The sequence below is a fragment of the Chenopodium quinoa genome, unplaced genomic scaffold (assembly GCF_001683475.1).
Source record: "Chenopodium quinoa cultivar QQ74 unplaced genomic scaffold, ASM168347v1, whole genome shotgun sequence".
Lineage (NCBI taxonomy): Eukaryota > Viridiplantae > Streptophyta > Magnoliopsida > Caryophyllales > Amaranthaceae > Chenopodium > Chenopodium quinoa.
Genome location: NW_018744857.1, coordinates 414,356 through 434,848, shown reverse-complemented (window position 1 = coordinate 434,848; position 20,493 = coordinate 414,356). Strand labels below are relative to the sequence as shown.

General features: G+C 34.1%; 1 protein-coding gene and 1 pseudogene across 1 annotated transcript; both read left to right on the top strand.

Annotated features, from left to right (window-relative positions):
* Window positions 1-31: 31 nt before the first annotated feature.
* Window positions 32-3,850, top strand: LOC110704667 (annotated as a pseudogene).
* Window positions 3,851-6,771: 2,921 nt separating this feature from the next.
* LOC110704660 (DENN domain and WD repeat-containing protein SCD1-like) lies at window positions 6,772-20,493 on the top strand. Its single transcript, XM_021882479.1, has 19 exons — window positions 6,772-7,394; window positions 8,003-8,107; window positions 8,384-8,478; window positions 9,432-9,486; window positions 9,642-9,725; window positions 11,422-11,617; window positions 11,711-11,811; window positions 12,186-12,230; window positions 13,354-13,429; window positions 13,514-13,587; window positions 13,664-13,714; window positions 13,996-14,153; window positions 15,893-15,940; window positions 17,053-17,110; window positions 17,204-17,284; window positions 17,751-18,009; window positions 18,107-18,306; window positions 18,857-18,921; window positions 19,120-20,493. Exons 1-19 carry the CDS (start codon window positions 7,221-7,223, stop codon window positions 19,970-19,972), a joined length of 2,778 nt encoding a protein of 925 aa, XP_021738171.1. The 5' UTR covers window positions 6,772-7,220; the 3' UTR covers window positions 19,973-20,493.

The window sequence follows — 20,493 nt, the reverse complement described above, 5'->3', positions numbered from 1 at the left end:
TCTTATACATTGGTTGTTGAGCTTCCTGATGTACAAGCTTTTATCTATGCAGGAATCGTCATCAGATTCTTCTCAGCATGTTCGTTCTGCTCTGGCTTCAGTTATAATGGGAATGACACCAATTCTAGGAAAGGTGAGAAATCAATTTACTTGTGCTCTATATTATTTTACATAAGTATTATTTTGTAAATGACGTGTCGCCATTAATTGCAAGAAGTGAACAAATATCTGAAAACACAATATCGAGTAAATATTTCATATGAACTTGGATGAGGTCAATGATTATACAAACTCATTTACATGCATCTCAGCAGCTGTGTATAGCTGCATACCCAATCAAACACAGTTAAATTTAGCTGCATATACTGAAGGGTTCTTATTAGGACAATTGCTGATAAAGATTGGGGAATTTCCATATTCATTTTTTAACATAAACTCAAAGAAAACCTAACAATTAGGTCATATCTACTAGTTAAAACTAATTTGGATAATAGCAAACTACCTTAAATATGATCAATCTATCAAATCGATAAATTCATGACCAAAATTCTGTCATTTGATTTAACCATATTTATTTGTTATTGTAGAATTAATTGACCCCTCTACTAGTTCCCTTTCTTCCAAATCAATTTACTCTTGATTGAGGGAAATTCAATTACTGACCATTGGATCCTATTTGGAATTTGCTTCTTACAGAGGAATTTAGCTTTCTTGTTCTAACTAATAGAAGTAAAAGGTCTACATTGGAGTTCCAAACATGGATAAATGATTCAAATTGAATTTTGGAAGAATATGAAGTAAACAATAGAAAAATGAGTATATCTGCTCAGAATTTAGCTAATTGAAAATCCTTTACTTAATCTGTATATGAGGTGTAATATGAACCTTGCTAAGTGCACTCGCAATCTCATGTCTGACACAATTTGTGCTGTACAAAGGGGGTGATTATACATTTTTGAGGTATGTATTTGTTACAAAAAGGTTTATGCTGTCTGGGAGTCAAGATAATGATTTGGCAATTTTTGTAGAATTTTTGTTTTCTGGTTATTGCTGTTTGATTGGTTTTCTACTTGTCTTCATTTCATTAATTCGATGTGGCTGTAATGCCCTTTCATCCTTGAAAGTTGTGCATACGTTATCTTAATTGATCGTGCCTTTGGAAAGAAGCCAATTGAGAATATGCTATTTGTTTTTCCTATGGTGTTCAGTTGATCTCCTTTGCTTTTTTTCTTCCAGGATTCTGTTGCTAAGATCTGCCTCATATAATTTATGTTTTCTTTTTATTCTGCAAGCTTTTTTGGAGCTGTTTTATTGTTAATTATTCAATAGGAATTCCATTGATTGTCCTTCAATTGACTCGACCTTCTTGTACCTGGTCACAGGATGCTACAATTGAGCAGCTTCTTCCCATCTTTCTCTCTCTTCTGAAAGATGAATTTCCTGATGTACGTCTGAACATAACCAGCAAGCTTGATTAAGTGAATCAGGTTTGTACAAAGCGTTTATATATCTATTTGTTTTTTCTGTTTCTATATTTGGTTAGACCATTTTCTCTCAACTCATTTGCTTTGCTGTGTGCTTTTCTTTTCCCTTGATTTTTTTATGCGTCGTAATTTTCTTGTAACTTAATTCACAATGCTTCATAGTGCAGGTCATTGGAATAGATTTGTTATCACAGTCATTACTCCCAGCAATTGTTGAGCTTGCTGAAGATAGACATTGGAGAGTTCGATTGGCCATTATTGAATACATACCTTTGTTGGCCCAGTCAGTTGGGCGTTGGATTCTTCGATGAAAAACTTGGTGCTCTATGCATGCAGTGGTTGAATGACAAAGTTTGTGAAACTAGCACCCTTTTTTTAAAAAAAAAAATTGACATGACTTATTCTAAAAAAGTAAATGCATATCTATATTTGATTTTATAATGTTTATATGATATCCTGTATAATACCATGACTCCATGAGTAACAAAATATATTATTCTAAATTTCTAATTACCTTATTTTTGAATATGGAATGTATATAGAAAGTCTCTTGACTTGAAGTATTCTAATATTATAAAAAGAAATATGATTCACTGTGAACCTGTGACCACTCAAGTCTGTTGTAAATATCTTAGCGACGTGATGTAATATTTTTCAACAGGTTCTAGACATGGCTACGAACCCGCACTATCTGTATCGGATGACAATTGTACAAGCAATTTCCCTGCTTGGCCCTGTCATGGGTGCAGAAATTACATGTTCCAAATTGTTACCAGTAGTTGTAACTGCATCAAAGGACAGGTATCTTGCTTTACTGCTCTCTTAATTATCTAAAATATTATCTAGCGGACTGCCTTATTTTTTTTTTCAATACACAAACGGTTTGCTAATCTGAATTTTACACACTTCAGGGTACCAAACATAAAGTTTAATGTTGCAAAAGTGTTGCAGTCGTTCATTCCCATCGTTGATCAATCAGTAAGTAATTTCTTCTCTGGAAAATAATGTTGTTTGGTAATTAAAATTTCTGTTTGGCTTCTGCTTCTCACCCTATCTTCCATTCAGGGAGAAAGGGTAATGTAAGATTTTCAGTTAAAAATAGTGTGATTTGTTGTGTTAGTTGTTTGAATATACTTCCATATTCAAGGACTAAAGGGCAACAGAAGTAAAAAGTATTTGCTCTTTTGAGTATTTACGTACTAGTCTACTAGATGCGCTGTATATCATTGGACAGAAAGGTCTTTCTGATTGCAGTTTATTTATGGATTGGGTTTGCTAGGTTAAAAAGTATATCTTTTATCACTTTCACTAACATAATTAGGGTTAATGGCGTAATGCTGTGCCATATTGACGCAGTGGACGGCGCAGTTTGATTTTGGGATCTTGTTTTGCTATTCCATATTCCTATTATGCTATTCCATGTTGTATATGATCCTTCTTCCCAAGTCTGAGCAAATTCGCTGATTGACTCATCAAGTTGATGACAACTTCCTCAGCGACCTCTCCCTCAATGCAGAGGGTAAAAAGGCTCAATCATTTTAGGAATTGAAAATGCTCATGATTATATGGCAAGGTTGATAGTCATTGTTGTAAATGTAGCAGTCAGCTAGTCACATCATTTATTTGATTCCACGTTATATAAGATCTTCCTTCCCAAGTCTAAGCAACATAGCTAGTTAGCTTATCTAATTGGTGATAACTTTCTCACTGGCCTCCTATCCTTTCTGATGTAGAGGGAAATAATAATAAAGGCCCATATTTTTAGCAACCCAAAGATTTGTGCGTGCTTCCATATATTTTGAATTCATCATCCCCAAACAATCCACCAATAAGTGATGTTCCACGAGTATTTTGGAAGTCATTTGCTGCAAAGCTACTTTGAAATGCGTTGAGTTCTTACACTAACTTCCTTTTTTCAGGTGGTTGAGAAAACTATTAAGCCTTGTTTAATTGAGCTAAGTGAAGACCCAGATGTCGATGTCAGGTTTTTTGCTACACAAGCTCTGCAGTTGACAGATCAGGCTGTTATGGCTAGCTAGATTTTCTTTTTCCTTTATTCTTTTTTGGGACCCAGTTGTGTAGCTAGATCTTTGTGGTATGTTATAGGCATTCTTTACCCCATCTTTTTAATTTTAACCCTCCCCTCTGCAAAACTCAGCAGACGAAAATCTGCCTCTAGTGTTGTAATTTTGCTGGAATTCAATTCAGACTGATCAGTTTTGCTCCCATTAAATGTCAGCGAGCTTCAATGTCTATTGCCTGTGATCTTTTGTAAGGAAAAGACAACTACACGAACAGATTTTTAGAGGCCAAACTGAACTTAAGTTATCGTTGTTATATAATAATGTTTATTGCATTTTACTGCATCTCTGCTGGCTGCCATTGAACATATTATGAGCATTAACAAAATCAAATTATCGAGCAGTTGGATATTCGATCTTTGTAACTGACCTGTTGTGATTTTTATGTAGTTGAAAACTAAAGTTTATACCTTAAACTGTTTCCTGCAAGATTTTCTCTTGGTATTTTATTTTGTACACATTTAAGTACCTTTTAATGAAATAGCAGCTGTGATCTACGCAGAAAACATACTTTGATGAAACTTTTATCCAAATTACACTAAAAAAATTACTTGTAATAATTTAATCTAGTATGATTAATCACTCTTAGTTTAATACGTTGTCATAATCTAATATACAATGGTACGAATTGAGGCATACTATTAAATGTGAGGATTTTTTAAAGGAAAATTTTGAAAGTATTTTGATGAACATACAAATTTTAGAACAAATGATTCAATAACTTTATTCTTTATCCTTACCTTTTATAAATCTAGGATAACTTTTATGAATAGTAGTTGGATATTTTACCCTCTTAAATTATTTACTTTTTTTTACCTTTATTAATATTAATTATCAGGTTTAGAAAAATAATGTTAATTATCTCTTTGGTCAAGCTCTTAAAAATTGTGTGCAGACAAGTGCTTGGAATCCCATCCTAGTTTGTCTGAGAAGTGTTTAAAATCCTACTGAAGAAAGGACACTAGGATTCTTCTACACCTCACAATATCTCAGTAATTTCAGGATTCTTCTACACCTCACAATATCTCAGTAATTTCATAAAAAGAACTGATAATCCCCCTTTTATAGTTCATGTTGGAAATACTACAATTGTAGCACCATACGAGGAATATTTAGTACATATAATAAACAATACTAAGTCAATTTACAAATATTTTGAAGACATTGAAAGTGGAAAGTTTTTATCGTTTGAAGACCATGAACATCTGTTTGAAGGCCATGAACATCTGTTTGAAGCTTTCATGATATGGGACGAATCATATGCTGTCAAATGTGCTATAAATCTTGGCATAGAAGAGGAATCCTACGCGTGTCCACTATGATGACAATAAAGATAGCGAGGGTGGTCTACAAGACATGATGATGGATGAAATAATGTATTCCTGAGCCCACAACAACAATTGATTAGGGGATTTTTATCCACCAATCACCGTCTGACAAGTGGACCAACCAGGTTCCGCCACGTGTCCTTCACGAAGGCCAATAGGAGCCTGCCACGTGTCAATCACAGATACGTCCTCTACGGACCAATCGAGGCACGCCACGTGTCCACCCATGCTAAATGGGAAAACCGGCCATCAAGGCCCAATCCTGTCTAGAGGCCCGGTCAGCTCTAGGTTTACCCTAAACCTAGAGAGTGGCACGCTTCTCAAGGCTATAAATACTTAATTAATCCTCATTAATTAAGCAGGGAAGCAGTCAAGAGATCAAGAAATCAAGAGAAGAACAGAAACATTACGGAACACTAATAACCGGCTAATCTCGCTAACGACGCAGATTACCAACATTAAACACTCTCACCTAGAGAGATCTTATTACTTTAATTTCCGTATTAATTACTCCTTAATCAGGTACTAACTTGACCGTTGGAGGCGGAGCTCTCAGGAGTCTCCGTTATTTTGCAGGTACAGGCGTCCGGTTCCAGTCTCGGAATTGTAACTCTCCCGCAGGACATCAGAAAACCCCGAAACAACAATCATGTAGTCTAGTTTCACTATAGCCACGTTTTATTAATTGTTATCGTTTTAAAGTGTCTTTAGGACTTTAGAAAAGCAGTGAACACAATCACTTGTTGAGTCATGACTTGTTGTAAGCCATAGAAAGTGTATAAAGGGTATGAAGGGAAGAGTGAAAGGCAGAGTGTCAGAGTTGAAGGAGTTAGCTAGAGCATTTTATAAAAACATTAGATAATTCTCTAGAGAAAATCCTCACCTTAAGAAATAGATTGACTCTCCGTTTCTAGTTTAGTTCATGTCTGATTAAGCTTTCAGTCATTGCGTTGTAAAATATGAGTGTTGTAATCTTCCTAAATTGTAAAGTTTCCATCAAGAAGGGAATGTTTTCCGCTTGAACCTTATATATCAAATGAGTTATCTTTCTGTTTAGAATTTCCATCATAAACACAATAAAAATTGTTTGGTTAAAGACTACGGTCTAAGGTAGGAAACGAATTAGATCTGTGCTGTGACTTATCTATGGAAGACAAGGTTGGGGCCAGCTACCTTGGTAAAGCCGGAAGCTTAGTACACCTGAGGTTCAACTCTTTATAGTACTATTGACACTTTATAGTACTATTGACACTTTATATTGACACTTTATTGTCTACTAGTTCAACTCTTTAATTAAATAATTGTTATTGCGAAGCAGGATGGACTATTACACTGAAAAGTTAATTTATTTCGGTATATAAGTAGCAGAGTTGTGATAACTATTCCCGTTAAAAGATATTAGTCGAAAAATAAGTGATTATTAACCTTAATTATAATCTTTATTTTTAGTATTTTCTTTTGTAATGCAAATAATATCATCATTGGTACATATAAAGTGTCAATAGTACTATAAAGAGTCCCACTAGTACTATAGAAAGGTTAACCTATCGCATGCACATAGACATACGACTCAAAATAATATAAGACATTGTATAGCGTGGATTTAAAAATCCATATTTCATTGGACTTCTGGTCCATGATAAATTTTTAATCATTATCATTATGTCGACATCAAAATGGACATGAATTTCAAATCCCTTATTCCCTAATCCATTCTATCATGCATTTCAGTGATATAAAAAAAAATGCGGGCCAATTGTGCTTGTCATGTATTTCATATTAGTATGGTTAGCGCCTTAGTAGAGATATATTTTTTTTTTGAGGAATAGTAGAGATATATTTAATTGTTAGTAGAAGAGTAATAATTAAAAAGTTATGTAAATGGAGTTGGAAAGAGAGAGAAATAATAAAATATTAGAGGACCCTTATCAAATAAGAAATTGTTGCGATTATAATGAAACGGACGTAGAAAACGAAACTAAGGGACTACATAACTAACCTTCCTTTGGAATCCCTCGTAAAATTGACGTCTTCTATTTCTGTAGTATTTCTTCACAAAACATACCGCGCTGTGCAAACGAACTAACCCAGATTCAAGTAAAATATTCGCAAAACATACTGCACGACTGAGTCATTATCATTCCACCAAATCAAAACAACTTCAATCCTCCATTAAACAAACAAAGAAAATTCAACTCACTCATTCAAATTTAATCAAACACCATGTTCAAAAATTCCATTTCCATAATCATTTGGTGGGAATCTAAACAACCCCATCAAATTTTTTTCATCTCTCTTTTCGTGGGGTTCAAGAGAGGGAAGAAATTATGGCACCCCTTTTTGAGTATTTTGTAGTTTGTGGAATTGGCCCAGAAATTCGTACTTTAGATGGAAGTAATGGTTATTATGGCATGAATTATGTGTATGAACCTTCTCTTATTGATCAGTACCCTCGTTCTGATCACTCTCTTTATGCTCCTTTACCTCCTGAGCTTCCTATGGTCAGTTGACTCACTTCATTTTTACATTTTTTTTTGGGATTTTTGATTGGTATTGTTGTTGTGATTTGAGAATTTGATTGGGTTTTGTTGTTGCATGAATTGGTATTGTTGTTGTGATTTGAGAATTTGATGGGGTTTTGTTGTTGCATGAATTGGTGTTTTTATTTTATTTTATTTTTTTGCTGATTTTTCATCAATTTGATGGAATGTTGATTGATTGGAGTATTGGGATTATTGCATAAAGACGGAGTGGATACATTTACAAGCTTGAATTGTAGAAAAGGGATTATATTGAAGTGGTTGATTGATTGGTGAAGTATTACTTGATTTGCTCTGATTTCCTTTTGTTTTATAAATAAGTTCCAAAATTTCTGTGACGCAAACGTAGTGTTAGGGTCTGATGTTGAAACTAGGAGATACTTTAGTTTGATATTGACGTAATGTTAGTGTTCTGTCACAAATGATGTGAGGTTTTCTGTAGTTATAGGTGGTAATGAACTTATAATCAGCAGCCAATTCTTGAATGCTATATACTATGATCATACTCTATACAAAGGAGAATAATGAGTTAATGGAAATTGATTCTTCTTTTGGTGCTACAATTGCAGTGTGTTATGCCGGCAGGGGTTGAGTTCTATAAATCAGGCTTGGATGCTAATGATCCCCCTAGTTATCCTCGGAGCTATCCCATTGTTTTGACTGGTAAAGTTGTTTAAATTTTTGGTAGCAACAGATTTTATTGCTGTTTTGATGTGCTTTATTTTGAAATTATCTGAGTTTCCCTAGAGCCCTATATTGGTTTTTTTTTTTTTTGGGGGGGGGGGGGTGAGGAAGTATAGGGTACATTTTGCTTCAACATTTGGAAGACAATTGAAATTAAAAAAAAAAAGAGATAAATCATGTCCACAATACTTTGCAGAGTTCATTTTATTAAATATATGTATAAAGAACACCATAAAAAACTCTAAATTAGGGTTTGAGTTTCATAAAATGCAGCTAGGAATAAAAAGAACATTATCTCTTTTGAGTACTTCTCAACAGTTGGTACTAAACCATGGGGAAAGGACCATGACCTTCAACTAAGGTGATATTACCATTTCCAATAAGGTGCTTATTAAATAAAATGAATCTAGAAAACTTTCTTTGGTAGTGTTGATTTGTTGAACTCTTGAGTTTCATCTGTAATTTTATTATATCTTATCATTATCAAATCAAAGCTTCTCAACCCAGGAAACAAGTTCCTTTCAATACTATATCTTCATGATTAAGAAGCTTTAATATGATAATAGTAAGATATCATACTGTAAATTTGCAACTTGATTTACAGATGTTAATACTTTTGACATATAATCTGAGTTTGAAGCATCAGTTCTGCAAATGTCTGCTTGTTTTTGTCTCATTTCTCAAACATGCCCACTTGACTGTGTCTCTAAAGAATTGAGTTTTAGTGTGGAAATGTCTTATATACTGTATGTGAATTGTTCCTGATGCTTCATTATTTTCTGTTTCTGATCGTTCTCAATGGTAGAAACCTTGAAGTGATTCAATGATAGTTTCATTCAATTTATTGCTCTACTGCTATTACCATAGCTGTCTGATTGGATATTATTGACTCTGGATTCCATCTTGAATTTGAGCTGTAAATGAAACTATGAAAGGCAACAGAAGCATCATTTGTGGTGATGCCTAAACACTTTTTTTTTTCACCTCCCCCAAAGTATCATATTATCATTTGATATTTTAACATCTTGAATATTATTCTATTTAATTCTTTGAAACTGGTTATATGTTTAGAGAAAAAGTAGAATATGTCACATAGTGAATAGAGTATGTAAGATATGCAGTAGATCAAGGCAAGGGTTGTATTATTGTGGTGCTCTTTAGATCTGATTGTTGCACAGTTCATTTGAGAATCTTGTTCTAGTTGTATTGTTAGTAATTTGGATATTCCTTACATATTTGAATGATTTATATGTGTTTGATAAGACATCAAGCTAATACGTGCCTCGGCTCTGTATTTTGTATTGGCTTATGCAGGCTTATATTCCTGAAGTTCTTTGCTAGGATTTTATTGGGATACCGCAATTTCATTGTATGATTTGTTCTTCCAACCATGTTTGTCTATCTTTCTCTTTCTACACAGTTCTACTGTTTAATATGTCTCATGAGTGTCTGAATCTAGAATGTTATGAGTAGCTCTCAGGACCACTGTTTTAAACTGCAGAGATTGCTCTTGTTCTGTCTCAGGTAAATAGCACGGAATGTACCTTTGATGCTCAAGCATTTACAATGCATTGGTGTCGTTCAAATAATCAAGAGCCAGATCCTATGGTTTGTTGTTTTGCTTTGGAATCCCTTTTTTTTATTCTTATTTATTTGGCTATTACAAATCTTTAATTAAAGTTGTTATCAAAGTCCTTTTATTTTTTCCTTTTCTTAAGAGTTATTCCACTGCCAAACATTCCATCTTTGTCATTTGGTTCTTCTGATTGCAGATATATACTTGTATATCTTTTGTGGCATTATTTTCTCCAACATGGGGGTAGTTCAATACTTGTGTAAGTTGCGGTATTATTAAGACCGTCTTGTACATACTGTAAAATGGTAGAAACTGCATAAGTGCCTGTAATGTGTTATTTCATTGCATCTTCCTGGATTCTTGTCCTATGAGAAATTGAAGCTTAAAGACAGATTAAAACTTGTGCTTTGATGCCTGTATAGATATAGTATACCTTACAACTTTATCTATTAAAGGCAGACATAACTACATAAGTTTATTAGAATATATAAGCACTTGTTCGTACTTGGAGACTGAGAGGCTAGGAGGGGCAGGTTGACCATAAAATCAGCTCTTCAGAGTTCTTTTTTTTTTTTTGGTAAGCCGTGTTTCATCTACTGATATACCTAAGCACCCATCTATAAGGGTTACTCACAGCAAGCAAACATGGTAACAGGTGTTTTATAGAGGTAGAAATAGCTATAGAGAGGTAAAGTGGATCTAAGAAATGTAATAAATAGGGTAAGATGAGAATGAGGAAAGCATTTTTGAAAGTTGTGATTGTGCTTGGTAAGGAAAATAGTCAGCCGGTCAAATGATGATAGATATTTCCCTGTTTTCTTAACATCAGTATTAGTTTTTTTTCCTTTATTGTGTGCATGTTGAGAGAGAGAGAGAGAGAGAGAGAGAGAGAGAGAGAGAGAGAGAGAGGGGGGGGGGGGGGAGTTGTTATGGGGAGTAGGGTCAATCATCTATTTTATTCTCCATTGTGAACTTTGAGCTTTTCTATTACATATTGCATAGTGTAGATGAGATCAGTGTAAGATGCTGGGTTGAAGAGCATTTTTATAGCTTATGCAAGAGTTGTTTTCCCATCTTGTTCTGACTATTCTACACTTCTTTGGTCTTCCTTTGTTCAATTGGAGCCTCACTTTTTCATTAAAAAAATATATAGTAGACTACTAATCTAGATTTTAGATGTAAGAATAGTGAGGAGAGTGATTGCTAATGTTGAAGATGAGTTTTGTTTGATAATAGCTTAGATCTTTGAAAGTGAAATTAAGGGTGTGGAATAAGGAAGCTTTTTCTGCATGGACTTGACGATTTCATGAACTTTAGATGTTAAATATGACCCATAAAAACAAGTTACCTCACTTATTCCCTTACTTCGATGCAACATAGTGTTTGAATAATACTAAGTTAGATTGTTAGCCAACTAAGTTTTGATTCTCCCCCTACCCTCTCAAATTGTTTGCTTATCACTTAGTATTTCTTACTGACTCTACCTTCCCCTGTAAATTGTTTTAACGCTTCAATGTAACGTTTTGATGTTCATTAAACTATAGTGGTATGTAATACTCTACTGAATGAGGTCTGCATTGCACATCTGCACTACGAATTCTTCCTGACAATACTAAAAATTAAGACATAAGATTGACTAAAGGAAACTTTTGTTAGTTTATTTATCTGTAGAATTCCAGAGCTGTCACAACTATGTATTCTGATATTGAAAATTGCTGTTTATAACAGGTAGCTGAATTTCTACTCTCTCAAGGGTTTTCTAACCACATAGAAAAAGTTTTGTCATCTGGTGAAAGCAATGACAACGTCCTTGATAAGTTGATAGATGCAATTGGGAGAGGTGAAAGTCTTATGTCTCTCTATCCATCATCTCATTCAGACTTAATTATTATAACCATACCAGATCCTATAGACGGAGTTATAGGTACTTTATCCAATCTAATTCGTAAATGAATGACTTAGCCAGTAAACTACTGCTCATAAGTTGAAGGTTTAATGTACATTTCTTATTGTGTAGGTGGTGCTAAATACACATATTCTAAATTTCCTGCTAACATTAGAGGAGAAGGGGAAGACGAAAAGAGGAAGCAGATCCTAAAAGACATTAAAGACAAAGATGTAAGATCCATGATTAAAAGGGTTTACTTGCACATAACGTTGCAACATTTGAGCATTTTTTCATTGGTTGCTTTTACTATAAAACCCAAAATTTATCTTGTTTACAATGAGCCTCCCTTAGTTTTCGACTTTACCTTTGATGAATAACTAAAATACTGTTAGCCAGTTTATACGAAGTCATATGTAGTTTTTTTTCTTACAACTTTGGGATCTGGTTATTTCTTATTTTTCAATTTAAATAACTTATCTAAAGCTGCACATTGTAAAGGATACATCAAAAGAAGTTGTTTACGCCTAAACAAATGCAGTTTTAAAGTGTTCATATTAGTTACTATATAATTGCAATAATTGGTTTTTATAAAATTTGGTCACAGGATGAGGAGAAAGGATTGATCTTGGACATAAAAGTAAAGCTGCAGGTAATTTAAAAAACTTTTTGGTCAAGCCAAACTCACCAGGGACCTGTTCGAATTTTCCCATGTAGCTTTTGTTGCATGAATATTCTCTTTGACTCATAAATCATAATATCGACAGTTTATGTGCATTTATTTCTATCCAGCTGTGATGATTATATGCGGAATTAAGCAACTGATTGCAGGGAGGAAAGTTACAGTAGTTGCTGTTGGGGATTTTAAGTAAAAATAAGCTTTAAGGTTTACAAAAGACACTTTCCCTGGCCATATTGTGAAACATGACATAATTGTTTAGTAATATCTAGCCCTTAATAGTAAATATATTGCACAATTATTGTTTAGCCTGTCTAGATCACTTATGATTACATATGATCAATTTTGATTACCCTTAACTAGATTATATTTAAATTAATTTAAAGAAGTGCATATAAATGAATGGGAAAATAAGTACATCCTCAAGTCCATACTCCCTCCATTTTTCTTATAATGCATCACTTGGTGATGCACGGAGTTTTAGGAGTAATATAATGTTGTGAGTGAGTGAATAATTTATTATAGTAAAAGTAAGGTAGGGACCATGAAAGAGAAAGTATGTGAGAGAGAGTAGATATGTTTATTATTTTAGTTAATGTGACTAAATTGTATAAAACCTGAAAAACGTTCCTCTATGCCTACTGAATAAATCTCTTTAGTTTTACCATAATGTCATGGTCAAATAATGAAAATGTTTTCTGTGATGTTAATGTCAGTACTTTCTGATCTAATGTGCAAGAGACTATATACTTCCTCCGTTTTTTAATACTTGCAACACTTTCTTAAAGTGGAAATGTCACAATACTTGCAACACACTGTAACTGGATTTTTTTTTTTGGTGGAATAATTTACCCTTTTTAAAGCTCATGGCCCACGTAATTATACTCCTAACAATCTCTCAACCCATATTAAGTGTTTTATATTTTGTGAGACCCACTTTTTTAAATACCGTGAAAAAGTGTGTGTTGCAAGTATATAGTGTTCCTTTATTCTGTTGTTCCCTAACCCTTGAATCCTGGCTCTATAGGCTAAATTATCCTGGGTTAAAAGGTTGTTGTGATTCAGGTTGTAACTATGTTGTGGTTGTGTTAATTAGGGATTGTGGATTTCTCTTCTGGATCTTGGAGATGCAGATGTCATTCTTTCATCTGATGAATATGAGACAATTCTTGGTATGTTTCCTCTCAACAAGTCAACAGTATCGGGTAAGACTTTTGAAGCCAGAACTGATTGGTTATGGTTTGCCATATTTGCAGCTTTACTTGAGACGGATGCCAAAGGAATTGTTGGTAGAACCTTGATTGAATGTATAAGAGATCACATGAGTGCTGTAAGCATTTATGCAGAATATTTTCCTGGATTATAGTCCAGATAATGTACTCATACTTTGTTTTTATGTTGTCAAGGGATGGAATGGTCAGTTGTCCGAAGAACAGTTTGTTGCTGTGAAAGAAATGGTAATGTTTTTTGTCTAAATTTTTACATACGATTGGTGAGCTAAAATTGTAGATTTCAAGTCATTGCTCATCTTTCCATCTATCCCTCATTACACTCGTGTCAAGATTGTTTGTTTGTATTTGTGTGAGAGAGGTGCTTTTACATAAAATATAAGAGAGACTAGATAGTTATTGAAAATCTTGCTCAATTATGGCTTGCAACCGATTCTACCCTGTTTCTCTTTCTTTTGTATATATTTTTGCTCAAGGTGGCTATTTACTTTGTGAGTTTTAAATTTCAGGTTAAAGAACTTATTACATGTGCAACCTACCAAAACGACATGCCAACTTTGAGAGAGGCGCTTGAAGTTTCAGCGGAGATGTATAGGAAGGATTTCAATAACGTTTCAGACTACGTCCAACGTCATCTCATTTCTTTATCCATCTGGGAGGATACAGGGTATGTAATTTTTCCCTGATAAGTTTACTAATAAGTTTACTAATACTGTTGATGTCAAATTAGTTTCAGGCTAGGGTGGCAGATTGTATATTGTAGTCAAGTGCATAGTTGATACTTCTGTTGTTCTTTGAACATTGTAATGCCTCATTTTATGGGATTTTCAAATTTATTGCAACGTTTCCTTGTTTGCACATGATTTCCCTCTGCTCTCCTCATAACATGGTGCCTTTCATTTAATATCTCTCTCACTACTTACCACATGGGCTCCTAAATATCATGCGTCCCTTACATATTGCAACACATAGAGATCTTTTGCCAACACTTACTCTTCGGCCATTTGATTTGTCTATCTTAATGTCCTAATTAATCTGTCTAGACATGAACACTTCAAATTTAATTTGGCTCCAGTTAATTTTAAGCTTTAATTAAATCAGTCATCTATGTGTTTACTTTTTTTTTCTTTCTTTTTATCGTCATTTATTTTATTTTATTTTGTTTTTCAATTTTTTTATTGTTGTGTGTAAACTAGGTTCCAATACACACTAACATAAGTAACATATACAACGATTGGTAAATTAATTTGATAAACATGTACTTACGGAGAATCAAGTTTTGAGCTTTTTTGGAGAAAAGATAATCTTTTGTAGCTTTATTATGATTGAATTATTTTAAATAAATACTCCCTCCATCCAAGACTTGTTCACACAATTTTCTTTTTTGTCTGCCCCTTTATATTGAACACTTTATTTGGGAAATACCTCACTATTATTTTTATTGCATCTCTCTATCCACTATATTCTATATCTACTTTTTCAATAAATAATACCCCTCTATCTCCAATCGCATTCACTTTCCTATTAAATAACAATTGATAATGTCTCAACTTATCACCTAAACTCTATGCCCAAATAAGTGTTCCAACTATTTTGAATGGAGGAAGTAATAGTTTAAGTAGGAAGCTGAGAAAATAGGAAATTTTTTAAGGAATTTGTTGCATTAAGAAACGTTCAATTAAAAAATTTCTGAGATTTATTTAACATCAGGAGAATTTTGAACACAGATTGGATTCATCATTTTAGTAGAATTCTGAGTTTTGTGACAGTAATCTTGTAAGAGTGGCAGTTTCTTGTGTCATATCATTTTTTTCTCCTATATTTTTTCCAAAGTTGGGAGAAAGACTTGTATGGTTGGCATATGCATTTCTGTATTTATCTGAGCGTGTCCTAATTATACATGTAGGCATGTAGTTGGAAGCTGCAATGTAATAAATGTTGGTTTAAGTTTAAACAGTTAAAATTTGACACTTTTGAAATGACATGGGCTGGAGATATTTACAGAGAGCTTAAGAAAGATGATGAGACCCTAATTTTTATTAAAGGGTATGATTGTTTTTGAATAATCACTTTTTTTTTTTTAAAATCCTGGTAGTCCCCAATACCCTATCTTTTTTCAAATTCTTAGATTTGTGCTTATTAGATAGATATAGACTGATATGAGGGACACCTAAGTTAACTAATTATGGTGTTTTCCTTTGACCACGAGGTTATTTGAAATAAATATGTAATCCAAGGGAGATTTCACCTCAATTAGTGCCTCCTAAACAGATCTAAATTTTATCTATAGTTATCTTACGCTTTTCCTGATGAGATGTAATATGGGGGATGGGTCATTTCTGATAATCATTTTGATGTACTCATGCCTCCTCGTCCTTTTTGTGTAATTGTGTGATCATTTTGCAGGTTTTGGGAAGCATTCTTTGAAAGTCTGATGGAGCAATCTTTAAGCAAGTAAGTTCTCCATCTCTTCATGATCTTTTTGTGATTGTTTTCTTTGGAAGTAGACCTTCCTTTGATCTCTTTATCATCTCTAGTAAATAATTTTATTTTATCATCTGCTTACGGTTGCAGCTAATATGTTGAGTTCAAGCAAACTGAATTTGTAGCTGCCCTTTTTGCTCTTTACAGTAATAAACTAACATTTCAGAATCCAAAACTGAATGTGCTATATTTTTTTTGGCAACTTATAATCCATTAACATTTCAAAATTAACTTATATGCTCCAACATGTCTCTCTGGAATTCTTTCATGGTATTAACCTGCCTGATAATGTGGCATTACAACAAAAATATTCATTTAGTGAGGCCTTCAAGGCTGAAATATATAGCTGGAACTGTCAAATAGGTTCATTTCGGTTGGATAAATTTAATTTTATGTTGGGTTTGAATTTGGGTTGATTTTGGGTCAACTCCACTTAGTTGTTTTAGTTAGTTATTTGGGATTCTGGCAGCCAAAAGTTTGCTCAAGACCGTGGTAATTGGTTATAGATCTCGAATTATGGATTATAGTCAAGCCGATATTGTTGTTATTCTTATACAAATTTATACTTTAGATTTTGTAATTTACAAATAAGTTAGCCATAAAATATAATGATAAATAAAATACTTAGATATGTTGAATCAAAAGAAAAATATATTTAGACCTATATATTAATTATATTAATTTGTATTTATATCCAACTTGCATGTGAAAAATATTAACAATCACAATTTTTATTATATTCTTATTTGTTTAAATTCATATGAGACCAAAATCAAATCAAAAAATAAGTTTAGATAAAATTAGATCAGAAAAAATAAGTTCAAGTCAAAGCATTAGATTGAAATTATTTCAACCACCGCCCCGCACGAGAGACATGTGTACTCAATTGGTTGTAGTCTTTAAAACATGAAATAGATCTTTCTTTAACTTTTTATAACTCCTAAAGAGAATTCTGATGGCATGGATCTCCAATTAGATGAAGCTGATGCCATGTGACCGATGTAGAGAATGAAATATTCGTTTTCCTTCTGGTTTATATCCTGCCTTTAAAATTAACTAATTCCACAATGTTTATGGTTCAGGTCTTCCAGTAATGAGAGCGTCATTATGTCACAACTGATCTTGATAGCATCACATATGGTACTTGTAAACATTTTGTTTTCACTTGGTAATGCGTACTGTATTATTAACTGACCAGATATGTAATTTTTTCTGTTTATATTCAATTGGAAGGGTGGCTTGGGTATGGCTGATATAGATGCGTGGCCAATTATACAAAGTATAGCGCAGAAAAATGTCGGTTATGACCATTATGTGAGTGCTTTCAGTTTCTGTAATGTCTTCTCACACCATAGCCATTTAATTCCATTTGCATGTATTAGCCAGTCATCTGTTCATTCCTAGGAACGGTAAAATAACGCTTCAAGTAGCATTGGGAAAAGTGCTATGATCATCAAGTATTCTGATTGTTTGGAAGGAGTATATATCCATTATTCTCTTGCAGTCGTTTTGACAAGACTACCTGCATAAAATCTCACTATTCTACTTTTAAAAAGAAACTTTGATCCCTTAGTCTGTTTGCCTATTCATACATCAAAGTATCAAACCCATCATTATCTTTTTCTTCCAGTGTATTTCTAGCTTTCAAGTTTTAACCATAAGTTCCAGATATTTGTTTTTTCTGTAGGTTATTCCCATCAAGCATTTTTCAGAAGCTTATGCATAATCTTGATAATCAATTAATCATCCGATATGAGCTAAATGTTTTAAATTGTTTCAGATACAACTTAGAGGGTACCTTTCATATATTCATCAACTACAAATGGTTTACTGGGGTATATCGGATTTAAAGGCTCAATCATTGTCTTCTTCGGGTTTGCAATCCCCTCATTTTCGAGATGCTACAGTAGACAATCAACCTTCCAAGGCATCTACTATCGCAAAAAATTGGGTCAGGAGCATGTTTGGGAGGGAATCAGTGCTAAAAGTAAACTCTTTCAGCCATGCTCGTGGCTGGACATTTGAAACTGAAACAGCAGGTATTGCCACACTCATTCCTCAAGTGTTGTTTATTACTGTATTTATTAATCAAGACATTAATGTTTTTTGTGACAATCCTACTTCGTTCTATGCCAGCTGTAACTGAGATTGGTACACCCCGCAAACAAAATTTTCCAAACTCGGGACTAAGGAGAAGTCAAACAAATGTGCGAGTTCTTAAAGGCCATCATAAAGCGATTACTGCTTTACATTGTGTCACAAGAAGAGAGGTTTGGGATCTGACTGGTGATCGTGAAGATACAGGCTTCTTTATAAGTGGAAGTACTGACTGCTCAGTAAGTTAATTAATTGTTACATTTTGTTTTGGAAAAACTCCCTTTTAACTGATATTCTCTCATGGTTCTTGCTAAAGTAACATTCATATTAGAGCCAATCTCTAGATTTGTTCCAGATATAGTATTGAGATGATTTACTTTTTACTACAAGTTGCCTTTTTGGGACATGCATCAACTCCCAATATTGTATTTTTTTTTATATTTAGTGACTGTATTTACAAGACTTTCTCCTCCACATCACCCTCCGAAGATGGAGATTGGAGAGAGGAAAAAAATAATATAAGTGCCTTGTGCCAATAAAATTGACAAAAGCATTTTCTGGCATTTATTGATTATTGTGTTAATCTTCAAACCATATTACTTAACTAATTGAAAAATATTCAATTATTAGAAACAGAAAATTTATGGAGAAAATTAATCACAAGGTTAAAAATGATAACCATATGAACGGTAATAAAACTGATCAAGATTAATCCAAATTCCATAGAGTACATAGTGAATAATTAACTTTTTACATTGCTCATCTTTCACAATCTTCTTCAATGTCCAGGTTAAGATATGGGATCCTAGTCATCATGGTTCTGAACTTCGCGCAACGTTGAGAGGTCATACAGGGTAATCAACTGACTCCTCTATCTATCTTTTGTTTTCTTCATGCTAGTTGCTTCACAGTGTGAAAAGTAATTTATTTTTCCTTGAAGATCTTATTTCCTCCAAAAGTTGTGTTCCTTTGTAGTTATACTTGTCTTCCTTGGTCATGGCCAAATTTGTTGTCTATATTTCTTTCTGTTTAACAGCATGCTCTCTTTCCAGTGCTGTCCGTGCAATAAGTTCCGATCGAGAAAAGGTGGTATCAGGGTCTGATGATCTGTCTATTGTGATCTGGGATAAACATGAATTTATCCCTCTTGAAGAGCTTAAGGGGCATGAGGCACAGATTAGTAGTGTGCGCATGCTCTCAGGAGACCGTGTCCTTAGTTCTGCCCATGACGGAACTGTCACAATGTGGGATGCCAGAAATGGTAGTTGCATAGCTACAGTTGCCCGTTGCCCAGGTTCTGTTCTTTGCATGGAATATAATGATGCTACTGGAATCTTGGCTGCTGCTGGTAGAGATAAAACTGTGCACATATGGGACATCCGTGCTGGTAAGCAAGTCCACAAACTATCTGGCCACTTGAAATGGATCCGTAGCATCAGGATGGTGGGAGACTCTGTGATTACTGGAAGTGATGACTGGACTGCTAGAATTTGGTCAATTTCAAGAGGTTCTTGCGATGCAATTTTGGCAAGTCATGGGGGGCCAGTTCTGTGCGTTGAGTATTCAGCTTTGGATGGAGGAATTATAACAGGATCTGATGATGGCTCAGTTAGATTCTGGGAAAATTCTGCGTACAACATCGAATGTACTAAAAATATAAATCTTCATAGTTCTATATTGTCTATTAATGCTCAAGAGCAATGGTTGGGGATTGGGGCTGCAGATAATTCTATGCTGCTGTATCATCAGTCTCAGGATAGATCAGGTGGGTGGCAGCTGTACAGGACTCCACATTTTTCAGCTTCCGTGGTTAGATGTGTTGCTTCAGACCTTGACCGGAAGACAATCTGTAGTGGAGGTCGTGATGGTCGACTCAGGCTATGGGATGCTACCATCAATATCTAACAGTACACTGATTTTTGAATTTTGCTAGTTCGGCTACATTTGTGGTTTTGGTGGAAGTAAAAATCAGTTTTCAGAGGAAAACTAGCGATTGCAAGAAAGGTTTTTATGGTTTGGCGACTAACACTCCCTCCCTAAAACCTATGCGTGAAGAACATGATGATCTTGTAACTCTTACAAAGGATTGTACGCTTTGTTTTCGGGTATGGGAGTTAGCGAGTTACATTAACGTCCCATCATTTGGTATTGTTGAAAATCTATGCAGTGTTAGTTGCGCAGAGCCAAAGTGAATACTATGCAAACTTATCCTTTCATCTTCTTGTGATGAACTGGTTTCGATTGTCCGTACTACACGACCTGCTGTTAAGTTTAAAAATTGAAGATTTGCTTATTACACACTTGTATATTTGAGACATGATAAAACTTATGTAATTATTCATATTCAAAAAGTAATTTATGTATATGATCAAAATTCAATCGTCTTTAAAATGGCTACCAAGATGGCTATCACTATGTTCAATTTT

Excerpts from the sequence above, each read along its gene's own strand:
- LOC110704660 (XM_021882479.1), top strand. The coding sequence starts at position 7,221 with ATGGCACCCCTTTTTGAGTATTTTGTAGTTTGTGGAATTGGCCCAGAA. Across the intron at positions 8,479-9,431 it reads GACCATGACCTTCAACTAAG|GCTTATATTCCTGAAGTTCT; the intron begins GTGATATTACCA and ends TGGCTTATGCAG. Across the intron at positions 18,307-18,856 it reads GTGGAAGTACTGACTGCTCA|GTTAAGATATGGGATCCTAG; the intron begins GTAAGTTAATTA and ends TTCAATGTCCAG.